This window comes from Taudactylus pleione, unplaced genomic scaffold (assembly GCF_031769625.1).
Source record: "Taudactylus pleione unplaced genomic scaffold, aTauple2 ptg000070l, whole genome shotgun sequence".
NCBI classification, from domain to species: domain Eukaryota; kingdom Metazoa; phylum Chordata; class Amphibia; order Anura; family Myobatrachidae; genus Taudactylus; species Taudactylus pleione.
The window spans coordinates 9,854,204-9,867,660 of NW_028284472.1; the positions used below are offsets into that span (position 1 = coordinate 9,854,204).

At 41.6% G+C, this 13,457-nt stretch overlaps 1 protein-coding gene across 1 annotated transcript in view; it reads right to left on the reverse strand.

The window, feature by feature from the left end:
- The window catches only part of LOC148533761 (cytochrome P450 2C5-like), a 43,186-nt gene that overhangs the window by 23,340 nt on the left and 6,389 nt on the right, over nucleotides 1-13,457 (reverse strand). The window contains exons 2-3 of the mRNA XM_088467199.1: nucleotides 2,102-2,298; nucleotides 899-1,061 (exon numbers count right to left, since the gene is read on the reverse strand). Of these exons, the coding sequence (XP_088323325.1) occupies nucleotides 899-1,061; nucleotides 2,102-2,284 (346 nt within the window). The 5' untranslated portion in view covers nucleotides 2,285-2,298. The remainder of the gene's footprint in view (nucleotides 1-898; nucleotides 1,062-2,101; nucleotides 2,299-13,457) is intronic.

Here is a 13,457-nt window from a genome sequence, read left to right on the forward strand (position 1 = left end):
TGCAGCAATCGTGCAATTTGCAATCGATTGTGTATAAAAATCTTTCCCTTTTTCAATCGATTGTGGCAATTCTGCAATCTGCAATCGATTGAAAAAGGGAAACATTTTTATACACAATCGATTGCAAATTGCACGATTGCTGCAATCAATCTCTGATGTATGGGGGCCTTTATCCTATATCGCACTTTTGTGACAATTATCTTCTTTTGATGTTGGAATCTGCCCCCAAAGGAGGAATACTGCATTAGAAGAAAAACCTTTTCATGAAAAGGAATGTATTTATATTTATATATAGTTTGAGTTTATATTGAAGATCACCTGTATGAATTTTCCTTTTTACCGATGTTCATTGTTTAGTTGAGTGTTAGGTGACACGTCTATGTTTTTGTTATATTGGCAGCTCTCATTGAGCTTTGCAGGACACCATGTTGATTTTTAATTGCTCCAGCAATTTTGGGTCGTTCACGGTTAGTTAATTGTGTGAGTTAATTTGAGCATGGCCATCTCATTTAGTAGTGAACAGGCTGCTTAGTGAGATTAGATATCAGGACACAATAATGGGAAAAGCTTCTGTTATTTGTTAAACACATATGAATTTGTTTTTTCATAACATAATTTAAGTGTCATTTCATTAAAATTACACAAACTATATATAACATGGAAGTGAATAATGCCTTCAATACAATTTTTTTATTAAATTTTTTCTATGACTTTTTTAATCTGTACAACACAGCAAAACAGTTTTTGACCTGTCATAGACTGGTCAAAGATGATGCATTAAATGGCTGCACATTTTGCCAATATTTTTAAATAAGTCAACAGATTGGACTTAAAATCTTGAAAACATGCTTGAAGACTATTACCTTATATGTACATTATGGAAACTTAAAACATTTACCGTAGTCCTTTAGTAATTTAGCAAGCACTGGAGCGTGCGGTCTGTCAGAAAATTCCTCAGCATGGTTTACCAAAGCATCTTTGATAGCATCATAACCACATAGGACGACCGCCTTTGCCATGCCCATTTGGACGCTGAATACGGGGCCGTATGTCTTAGACAGCTGTAAATTCAATAAGCAATAGTAGAAATTATTTAGACAGCAGTTAGGATCAAATGGCATTATACCAGTAAAGATATAATTTTCTGGAGTTGGAACCTAAGACTTGTGGACCATGCCTTGCCATAGCAACTTCAGACCACAAAAATCTCTCACAAGGTGACCTCTGAGAAGATATTGCTGTAGTAAAGGGATCATCCAAAAACACAGTTGCTAAAATTTTAATACAATTTTCAAAAACACTTTTACACTGCACAGATGCACCTAACCCAGCTGCTGTGTATGCGGATATTCTGTCACTACTTTTCCCAACTTGACTTGAACACTGGATATCATTGTATTGTCATTTTAGTAGAGATGAGATGAGTGGTTTGAACACACCCAGCTCGGATCACTTTGGTGTTTGAGTAGAACCGAATCCCAGCTCGGATCACTTTGGGGTTCCGAATCGAACCTGGTCCTGGCTTGGATCACTTTGGGGTTCCGAGTAGAACAGAGTCCCAACTCTGGTTTTCTCACCAAGTTCGGAACTCATATCTACTGCAGAAGATGCGACTGAAAATGGAAATGGGGTAAACTCTGCTTATGCACAACTTAGAAAAGTTTGCAACTCTGTCTACACTCCCATGACACACCTACAGGACACATTGCTGTTTGTGGACAACCTCTTGCCACCCAGTAATGCCCATTCAGCCATTGATGAGAAGCGACCAAGATGAATCACTCACAGATGTTTGCGTATGTACAGTACGCTGCAAAGCTGATTCCTAAAAAATCTGATATGGGCCACATTCAGAATTGCGAGCAACTCAGAATAGACCCTTAGTTGTTTTCGAAGTTCAGTTTAGCGCGTTTGTGCAAATTACTTCTCATTGTGAAGAATGTGTGAAACTTAATGTACCCACTTTGATTGATTCTCATTTAAATGACCTTGTAGTTCCTTCTGTACTAGGGGATGAAACTTTTTTTTTATATTAAAAGCATAGTTATTTTAATTGTAGACATAGATCATCTTGTGGTGATTAGCAGATGTCTTGTATTACCTCCATAAATGTGTCATAAGGCTTTCCCATGTCAATCATATGTATATTTCCAATGATGGGTAAAGGCTTTGGTCCCGGTGGGAAATTCTTGTACTTCTGCTGTTTTCGATTGTTATATACATAGGTCATAAAAAGTATGATTAGAGCGGACAGAAGAATTGTTACAGGGTCCATGGTGAACATGTCTTCTGGAAAATCTAGAGAATAATGGCAAAACACAGATACTTTATTAAATGACTAAATATGCATCATCTATATACATTACGAGCAATAGTCAAATATCTTTTTTCTGTAACCCCATGTATCTTGTGGTTGGAGACAAGTAAAGATAGATTTACCCATGTGGATGGGATGCATTGTAAATAATGTTACTGTATAGTCAGGGTTGGGTTTTAATGAAAGTTCAATATTGCAATATGGTGCCTTATTATACATAAGTATGTTATGTTTTTGCAGGACCCACATTAAAGATTCCTGGATCCAACGCAACTTCTGAAAACACATTTGCTCATACATGCAGTGGCCACTTTATTAATACTATATATCTAATCAGCCAATCATGTGGCAGCAACTTAATGCATAAAAGCATACAGACATGATTAATATGTTCAGTTGTTGTCCAGGCCAAACACTCAGAAATGCTGCTGAAGTCCTGGGATTTTCAGGCACAACATAACAGGGTTTCTCAACTCCAGTCCTCAAGTACCCTCAACAGGTCATATTTTATGGATTTCTTTAATCATGCACAGTTGTTTTAATCTTTTCTGCTGGGTCAGTAATTATCCCTGCCCCCAATCCTCAGCACATAACCTGTTGGGATACTTGAGGGTCGGAGTTGAGAATTACTACTATAGAATTTACAGAAAATGATGCTCAAAACAAAATAAAAACATCCAGTGAGTGGCAGTTCTGTAGGTAAAAACACATTGTTAATGAGAGAGGTTGAGTAGAATGACTAGACTGGTTCAAACTGATAGGAATTACCCATGCCTTGCAACAGTGGTATGTAAAAATGAAAAGCAGCACCAACGGGTGCCCGATCTATGTGACCTAAGGAGAACTAAAGGGTTTCCCAACTTAACCCAAAGCAGAAGAATATCTCTGGTGCTGTGAAGGGTACTTTATAGATCAATACTTTATTGTCACAATTGCACTATGCAAAACTAGTCCCTTACTCTCCATAAATGGGAACTGAGCTATATAGGACTGTTAAAGGTAGTGTCAGATATAAGTGGTCAAACACCCTCTTACCCAAAGATGAAATATGGGCTGCAGTTGGCAAATATGGGATGACCTAACAAAAAAAAATAAACAATAATAGCTTTATTTATTATTTAGATAATACAACTCACTATTGTCATGGATAAATGAAATTTAAAAATAATAAAATTGTTTTTCACTATTGTAGACAACAATGGTTAGAGGAATAATTAAAAATACATTATCAATGGATTGAGTAAATGGATTCAACAGTGCCTGAGGCGGAATGGTGCCATGAAATGCGTATTCAATTTTAAGGGAGAATTACATTTTTCTTTTATGCTTTCTTTTTTAATCCTGATTTTTAACTTGTGATAGTGTTTTTAAGTTAGTTTTAAATTATTTGTATTTGTTGCCTATAATAGTGAAAACTATTTTATTACTTTTAAATATTGTTTATCCATGACAATAGTGAGTTGTGTTATGATGCCATTGATCTAAATAATAAATCATTTGATGGTGAAGGTCTAATTTGGAGAGAACTGTATAGTTACCCAACCAGGAAATAGGCAAAATGTCTGCATGTCATTGTTTCTGGGTGGTGAGCCAATCTGTTAAAATCAGATTTGTATGGGAGTATTGGCAAATTTTGCTCTAGAATTACCCAAGAGTCATAAAAATTATATGATTTAATAAAAGATGAGAGTTAGTTTCCTATAATGAGCTAAACTGTGATGAGGGAGGACAGGCTCTATCAATTCAAAACTGGAATGTAATAAAATCATCACAAATAATAGTATGACCTTGAGCCACCTCAGCCAAGTGTTGGAAGTAGTTAGTAAAAAAGAATTTCTGTTCTGAATGTGGAGCATATATAGAATAAGTGGTATTTGTAGAGCAGGGGTGGGGAGCCTTTTTTCTGCCGAGGGCCATTTTGATATATATAACATTATTTGTGGGCCCAGTCCAGGCCATGCCCCCACCATGTTACATCACATAAGGGTGGGGCCACAATCAACGGTGATTACAGCAATGCCCGGAGCATCCTGAGGATGCTCTGGGGAGCTGTAAGGGCAGTGGTGTGACCATCTGAAGTGTCCTAAGGACGCTCCAGGCAGCACTGCTGCATAGATTCCGGCCGCAGTGTGCAATTCAAGGCTCCGTGCTAGCCAGATGAGGCTAGCAGAAAAAAGCTCTGAGGGCCAGACCAAATGATTCCGAGGGCCTTATAAGGACCCCAGGCCTGAGGTTCCCCATCCCTGTTGTAGAGGGACCTAGAGTCCCAACAAGAATGACATACGGTACAGATGTGTCCAAATACATCTATCCTCTTACACATAACGCATGAGCACCATGCAAGCGTCTTTTCATGCATCTTTTTCCATTAAAATGCCTATTATTTGCAAAGTGATGTGATTAGGATGCACAAGCGGCTTATGCTGATTAAAATGATATGCGGCATGCCTGTATTCTGTGAGCGACTGTGGCTGTATCTGCATGCGAAATGCTATGTTAGTGTCAGCACCTGTGATATATATTATATATGAACTAATTATACTAGGATTAACATGGACTGGAAAACACCAAGAGATACTGCAGGAAAACAGCTGTCAGATAGAGTACGAGGGAGTGTGTGGTCTGGTTTAGGATTTACATGGGTCATGATTCTGCAAAGTTTGTCACTCAACCCTGGTATAGAGATAGGGAGTAAAAAGTATAAAAGTTTGTGTAAATATGGGGGAGAGGGTTTAGTTCAGGCTCACTAGTTCTGTGCACGCAAGTATCTTTTATAATCTAATAATCAAAATAAAGACATACAGTACTTTGGATCTCTGGCTGTTTCACTGATAACTAAATAATGACACAGGCATACCAAGGTCACAAGGTATGGATTGCACTCAAATTGCATGATGTTGGCATCACACAGATAGCAGAATATCTCAAACTCATAATTGAACAAAGGTAGCAGAGTATTAGGGATCAGGACTTTGCAAGAATTGCAACATGTCAGAATTGTGTAGGGCAGAAATCTCTATACAGAATAAAATTACTAACACCAGGTAACCACCTCCAGCAGCCACCTTTCTCTTAGAGATCATCATGCTCCTATATACTTGGTTGCCTCGAGACTTGAGCATGTGGTAGTAGAACTTACTTTTTTTTAGGGGTGAGCGGGTTCGGATTTCTGAAATCCGAACCCCCCCCCGAGCCCCCCCGATCCGAGTCCGATCCGAGTCAGGCTCGACTTTTCCCGCCTGACTCGGATTCTGAAATCGAGGCAAAACGTCATCTTCCCGCCTTCCGAGTCTCGCGGGTTTTGGATCCTATATAAGGTACCCACGTCGGCGCCATTTTCTCACTCGGCTGTGGACAGTGAAGAGGGAGGGTGGGAGTTAGGGCTGTGTAGTGTAGTGTAGTGTAGTGCTGCTGTTGTCCACTACTTCAAAGTCCATAGGGGCTGGCTGTGTTGTGCTGTGCTGCTGTTGTTAATAGGGGCTGTGTCCACTACTTCAAAGTCCATAGGGGCTGGCTGGACTGTGTTGTGCAGTCAGTTCTCCATAGGGGCTGTGTCCACTCCAAAGTCCTGTGCAGTCCCAGTCCTAAAGAGGTGCTGTAGTGTTGTCCAGGGGGTGCTCTGTCCATCAGGGGTGCTCCCCCCAAGTGCTAAAAAAATAATATATTTTCTGTGTTTGTGAATTGTGTGCGCAGTAGCCGCACGTGCATCAACACAGTAGTGCCAAGCGTGCGCCTGTGTCATAAGTAAAGGGCCGGCTGGCTTGACCGTTAAAGGGTGCTGTAACCCCCGAAAGTACACTCCAGTCCAAACCAAAAAAAAAATTATTTTCTGTGTTTGTGAATTGTGTGCGCAGTAGCCGCACGTGCATCAACAAAGTAGTGCCAAGCGTGCGCCTGTGTCATAAGTAAAGGGCCGGCTGGCTTGACCGTTAAAGGGTGCTGTAACCCCCAAAGTACACTCCAGTCCAAACCGAAAAAAAATTATTTTCTGTGTTTGTGAATTGTGTGCGCAGTAGCCGCACGTGCATCAACAAAGTAGTGCCAAGTGTGCGCCTGTGTCATAAGTAAAGGGCCGGCTGGCTTGACCGTTAAAGGGTGCTGTAACCCCCGAAAGTACACTCCAGTCCAAACCAAAAAAAAAATTATTTTCTGTGTTTGTGAATTGTGTGCGCAGTAGCCGCACGTGCATCAACAAAGTAGTGCCAAGCGTGCGCCTGTGTCATAAGTAAAGGGCCGGCTGGCTTGACCGTTAAAGGGTTCTGTAACCCCCAAAGTACACTCCAAACCAAAAAAATATATATTTTCTGTGTTTGTGACTTGTGTGCACTGTGGCTGCACGTGCATCAACAAAGGAGCAGCGCCAAGCGTGCGCCTGTGTCCCATAAGTAAAGAGCCGGCTGGCTCATTTCTTAAAGGGTGGTGTAACCCACAAAGTGCACTACTCTCCAGCAAAAATAAAAAAATATTTTCTGTGTTTGTGTGCGCTTTAGCCGCACGTATATATATCAATATAACATAAATGGAGGACCAAACTTTCTCTGATAAAAATAAAATAGGGAAAGATCAAGAACCACTTCCTACTAGTGCTGTTGCTGCTGCTGGGAGTTGTTCATCATCCCAGAGAGGAAGTAGGAACATCACTACTTTTACTAAACAATTGACCCTCCAACAGTCCCTAGCGATGAGGATGAAGTACGACAGCAGTCATCCTGAAGCAAAACGTATAACTGAGGCCTTGACTGCTATGTTGGTGTTAGACGTGCGTCCGGTATCCGACATTAGTGCAGTGGGATTTAGACAATTGATGGAGGTAGTGTGTCCTCGGTTCCAAATTCCGTCTAGATTCCACCTGCATCCTCAAAGCAGCAGCGACAAGCGTGCGTCTGTCTGTTAAAGGGTGGTGACACCCTCAAAGTGTGCTACACAAACAATTAAAATATTGTTCTTTTTTTTTCTGTCTTTGTGAATTGTGTGGGCTGTAGCCGCACTTGCATCCTCAAAGCAGCAGCGACAAGCGTGCGTCTGTCTGTTAAAGGGTGTTGTAACTCTCAAAGTGCTCCAAAAAATCAAAAAAATTTTTTTAATGTGTTTGTGACTTGTGTGCGATGTAGCCACACTTGCATCCTCAAAGCAGCAGCGACAAGCGTGCGTCTGTCTGTTAAAGGGTGGTGACACCCTCAAAGTGTTGTACACAAACAATAAAAATATTCTTCTTCTTTTTTCTGTCTTTGTGAATTGTGTGGGCTGTAGCCGCACCTGCATCCTTAAAGCAGCAGCGACAAGCGTGCGTCTGTCTGTTAAAGGGTGGTGTAACTCTCAAAGTGCTCCAAAAAATAAAAAACTATTTTTTTTATGTGTTTGTGACTTGTGTGCGATGTAGCCGCACTTGCATCCTCAAAGCAGCAGCGACAAGCGTGCGTCTGTCTGTTAAAGGGTGGTGACACCCTCAAAGTGTGCTACACAAACAATAAAAATATTCTTCTTTTTTCTGTCTTTGTGAATTGTGTGGGCTGTAGCCGCACCTGCATCCTTAAAGCAGCAGCGACAAGCGTGCGTCTGTCTGTTAAAGGGTGGTGACACCCTCAAAGTGTGCTACACAAACAATTAAAATATTGTTCTTTTTTTTTCGGTCTTTGTGAAATGTGTGGGCTGTAGCCGCACCTGCATCCTTAAAGCAGCAGCGACAAGCGTGCGTCTGTCTGTTAAAGGGTGGTGACACCCTCAAAGTGTGCTACACAAAGAATAAAAATATTCTTCTTCTTTTTTCTGTCTTTGTGAATTGTGTGGGCTGTAGCCGCACTTGCATCCTCAAAGCAGCAGCGACAAGCGTGCGTCTGTCTGTTAAAGGGTGGTGTAACTCTCAAAGTGCTCCAAAAAATAAAAAACTATTTTTTTTATGTGTTTGTGACTTGTGTGTGATGTAGCCGCACTTGCATCCTCAAAGCAGCAGCGACAAGCGTGCGTCTGTCTGTTAAAGGGTGGTGACACCCTCAAAGTGTGCTACACAAACAATAAAAATATTCTTCTTTTTTCTGTCTTTGTGAATTGTGTGGGCTGTAGCCGCACCTGCATCCTTAAAGCAGCAGCGACAAGCGTGCATCTGTCTGTTAAAGGGTGGTGACACCCTCAAAGTGTGCTACACAAACAATTAAAATATTGTTCTTTTTTTTTCGGTCTTTGTGAAATGTGTGGGCTGTAGCCGCACCTGCATCCTTAAAGCAGCAGCGACAAGCGTGCGTCTGTCTGTTAAAGGGTGGTGACACCCTCAAAGTGTGCTACACAAAGAATAAAAATATTCTTCTTCTTTTTTCTGTCTTTGTGAATTGTGTGGGCTGTAGCCGCACTTGCATCCTCAAAGCAGCAGCGACAAGCGTGCGTCTGTCTGTTAGAGGGTGGTGTAACCCTAAAAGTGTGCTCCACAAGCAATAAAAATATTCTTTTTTTTTTTCTGTCTTTGTGAATTGTGTGGGCTGTAGCCGCACTTGAATCCTCAAAGCAGCAGCGACAAGCGTGCGTCTGTCTGTTAAAGGATTACATCGGTGACAGCATCCAAGTAGGCATGTCAGACAGTCCGTACCTGTACTGGCAGGAAAAAGAAGCAATTTGGAGGTCCCTGTACAAACTGGCTCTATTTTACCTGAGTTGCCCCCCCTCCAGTGTGTACTCCGAAAGAGTGTTTAGTGCAGCCGGGAACCTTGTTAGCGAAAGGCGTAGGAGGTTGCTTCCACAAAATGTGGAGAAGATGATGTTCATAAAATGAATGATCAACTCTTCCAGGGAGACCAGCCTCCAGAACTTACAGAGGGACCTGTGGTTCCAGCAGGGACGAATTAATACTCTGTGAGGATGAGGATGTACATAACACTGAAGAGGGTGAGGAATCTGTGGATGAGGAGGATGAGGACGACTTCTTGCCTCCGTAGAGCCAGTTTGTGCAGGGACAGATTAATTGCCAGCTTGTTTTGTGGGGGCCCAAACGAACCAATCATTTCAGCCACAGTTGTGTGGCAGACCCTGGCGCTGAAATGATTGGTTTGTTAAAGTGTGCATGTCCTGTTTATACAACATAAGGGTGGGTGGGAGGGCCCAAGGACAATTCCATCTTGCACCTCTTTTTTTTCTTTGCATTATGTACAGTTTGGGGCCTAGTTTTTCAATGCCATCCTGTCTGCCACTGCAGTTTCACGCCTAGATGGGTCACGTGTTTGTGCCGCCCACTCGTGTCGCTTAGCATAGTCATCCAGCTACCTCGGTGCAACCTTTTGGACATAAAAACACTATTGTGAGGTGTGAGGTATTCAGAATAGACTGGAAATGAGTAGAAAATAAGGTTATTGAGGTTAATAATAGCATAGGAGCAGAAAAACCTACAAATTCTGTGATATTAGCTGTTTCTATGCTTTTTTTCAAAAAAATACAGATCCAAAACACAAAACCCAGAACCCAAAACACGGAAGGGTGGTTTTGGCAAAACCAATCCAGATCCAAAACACGAAGAAAGATCCAGATCCAAAACCAAAACACAAAACACGAAAAGTGGCCGGTGCACACCCCTACTTTTTTTAGAACCCAGGGCATACTTGCTGACATTCAGCTCCCTCCTTCCGGGAGGGAGCTGAATGTCTGCAAACAGTGGGGGAGCATGGCCGGGCAATTATTATTATTATTATCATTTATTTATATGGCGCCACAAGTGTTCCGCAGCGCCTTACAAAGTACATGAACAAATAAGTAACCAGTGACTTACAATACAATACAAACCAGGACATGGTCATGAATAATAACCATAGCTATATTAGCGACCTTCACGCCCACATAAGCAGCCGAGTGTTGGTTGCCCTAGTGGGGAGTAAGAGATAAATTAAATTACAGTAGGGAGAAGCACAAGAGAGTAGAGGGCCCTGCTCGAAAGAGCTTACATTCTTTAAGGGAGGGGCAGACAAACAGGAGTGACACAGATGGGGTAGACGGGGAGAAAGGAAGATGTAGCAGCAAGTTAGGATGAGAGCTGAAAGGCTTTATTGAAGTAGTGGGTCTTAAGAGCTCGTTTGAAAGATTGTAGAGAGGAGCAGAGTCTGATGGGGAGAGGGAGGGAGTTCCAAATGGGTCCGTGTTGGGGGTGGGGCCACGGGCAGAGCTGCACAATCGCGTAATCATGGCCCCGCCCCTCCTCACAATGCCAATAATAAAGGTATGTGAAGCAGGGGGCGGAGCCACGATGACGCAATTCAGCGTGAATTGCGTCATCGGGCCCCCCGATGCAGGGGTTTCTAGTAGGTAGTCAGGGGGGCAGGAGGCAGCCGGGAGGCTTGCCTGCCTTTCCGACACCCAATATTCGGGAGGCTCCCGACCAAATTGGGAGGGTAGGCAAGCCTGACCCAGTGGCACAACATAGTATAAAAATTAAACTTTGGGGTTCTGAGTCGAACAGAGTCTCAGTTCGAAATCACTTTTGGGTTCCGAGTGGGGCCGAGTTCTGACTAAGGTCTACTCGCAATATGGAACTCAGATTTGCAAACTGGATCTTGTGTGTTTTGGAATGCATTTAAATGAATGTTATTGATGTTATTATTAGTACAGGAACAAAACAGGTCCAAGTTGCATGGTTTTACTTGTTTTTATACATTTTTAAAGAAAACATTTGGGGTTGGTTTTGGAAAAACCAAAACTAATACTTGGGGGTTTGTGCACATTTCTAATAAAAATACATAGAGACAATTATAGGATGATTGACCAAAAAAAATAGATTAACAGTATACTGCATTCCTTTAATGTGGATAGCGGAAGTTGCACCACCACTATCCACTTGCTATTCAGGAAGTGCCTCTACATGACTGCATCTAGTAAACACACACCTCTGCAGCTCTCCAGAGTCCTGTGGTGATTTTCATATAGACCACTTTACAGACAGTAAGGAGATCTAGAAATGCTAGTTTCCAAGAGAAGCTTCAGGACTGAAAACAAACTTCCAGGCAGCGTACTGGATGAAGGTAGGCAGTTCATGGTCAGTATTTCTGGCACATCTTCAAGGGAGGCAGCAAACAGAGAGTTGTCAACATTACAGGCAAAGGTACAGAGCAGCTGGAGATTGGTTTGTTTTTCAGGTAACGTTCAGACATTGTGATGCAACAAGAAAACAAGGAGCAGGAGACAGGAGAGCAAGGAAGCAGCACATATAACTAGCAGGTAAACCCAGAAATATGTAATTTAAAGGGCAAGGAGACAACCAGATAAGCATTGCCATACCGAGCCCCTTCTTGCAGAATTCATGTAGTGTGATCATGTGATCGTCTGCATCATTAGTATGGTTGATCAGCAGATTGCGCTGGCAACAAAGTAGCCCTGGAATTAGTGAAAGGATTTCAGTGGATAACATTTGCAAACCACAACTTAACAAGGACTCTAAAAATATTATCAGAAGCTCAGAATAACAGTCTCAAGAACTGATCATTGCGGAAACAGGAGCAAGACCATGGAGAGATGTATTAAGCAGTGAAAAGCGTTGAGAAGTGGACAAGTGGAGAAGGTTTGTCATAGTATCCAACTTCTACATTATTATTGTAATGTACATAGTAGCCAGCTATTCCATCATTTTTTCTGTGATGTTATAGAACTCCTCTAAGCGCAAAAAATGCTCAGAGTCTGCCGGTGAAATTAAACACAATGAGGAATTCCCAAATTCCATAACTTATAATAATGTAAATCAAACTGTAGTGATAATTCCTTGGCGCTCAAATATACTTAAAAAATGTAAAATAAAATTATAAACATTTTATTAGTGACATGAACAACATATATATATAAAATCCACAGATGATAAGGTGCTATACAGTACTGAGTAATTTCATATGGTACTGAAGTGTATTAAAACACAGTCCCGGATAATATTGCACAAAGTCCAAGGTGCTAATTATGCATAAAATAAAAGAGAAGATCCTACCCAGCAGAAGATATGGAGCCACAGGATGTTAACAAAATACAGGGTAAATCCGGATTACCCTGTATAGGCTCCACAAGATTTCATCCAAAAAGGCAGGATCGTCTCCCAGGTTGGTCCAAATAAAGGTGCAGCATGCAGGATCCACCAACGCGTTTCGAGCAACTATGGAGCTCTTTGTCAAGATGTAGATCTTAAGCATGCTTCCTATCTTCCTTTATACCCCAGCTAAATGAAATACACTTGGTAAGCTGATTGGTTCTTATTGACAATTTCTCCACTTTTCCATTTCTCCACTCTTTACAATTCTTTATACATCCCCCAAAGTCATCACCTTGCTGCCTATGGTTGAGAAATGTGTCATCATGCTCGCCCATCCCATCCTGCCAATTTTACTAGGAAGTGGGTGAAATGTGGGAGGTTGATCTGCTCTCCTGAGTGTCCAGAGGACTCTTTACTATTTAAAATTTGGGAGTCTATCGAATGCTCTGGGAGAGTAGACAAGTACACAGGGATCCCAGATACAGATGCAACTGGTTAGAGTCTGCAGAGCTCTACTATCCACAGCAGCTGGAACCAGCCTTGATAACAACAAACAGATTTTTTTTTTCAGAAATAAAGATTTTTTACTTGGATATGATTCCACAATAGATTTAGTTCCAGAAAATGAGGTACTATACAAGAGTAAAGCACATTAAGGGGCAAATAACCTTCTACTCATCTGACTCAGTGACCCAAGTGCCAAAGTAAGAATTTATTGAACTTATTTTAAGCCAAAAACAGATATGACTACCTAAAAGTCTTCCTAGTTATCTTAAGTCTATAGTAGTTGAAGCTGTATTGTACTGCTGATATTGTAATTAATTTCATGCATTAGCTGCAAACAAGGCTGCAATAATGATGAGTGGAGCCAATACACAAGTAAGGAGCCCAGATAGTGTTGGGGGCTTTCACCATGTCCCACGATCAACAAGCATCCATTTTTTTGGTGAGTTGACTACACACTGCATGGGAAATGGGGACCATTGCTGCAAAATTGCTGAGGGGGGTGCAATCCATGATCCATCTTCTTACTAACATTCCAATGACAGCTCAAGTGCTGCCCTTATTTTTTGGCTGAACCAATTATCTTTATAATTATTTATTGTTGGTGGAGGGAGTACTGATCTGGGATTCATTGGGAATACAGTATATTAAGTAAGG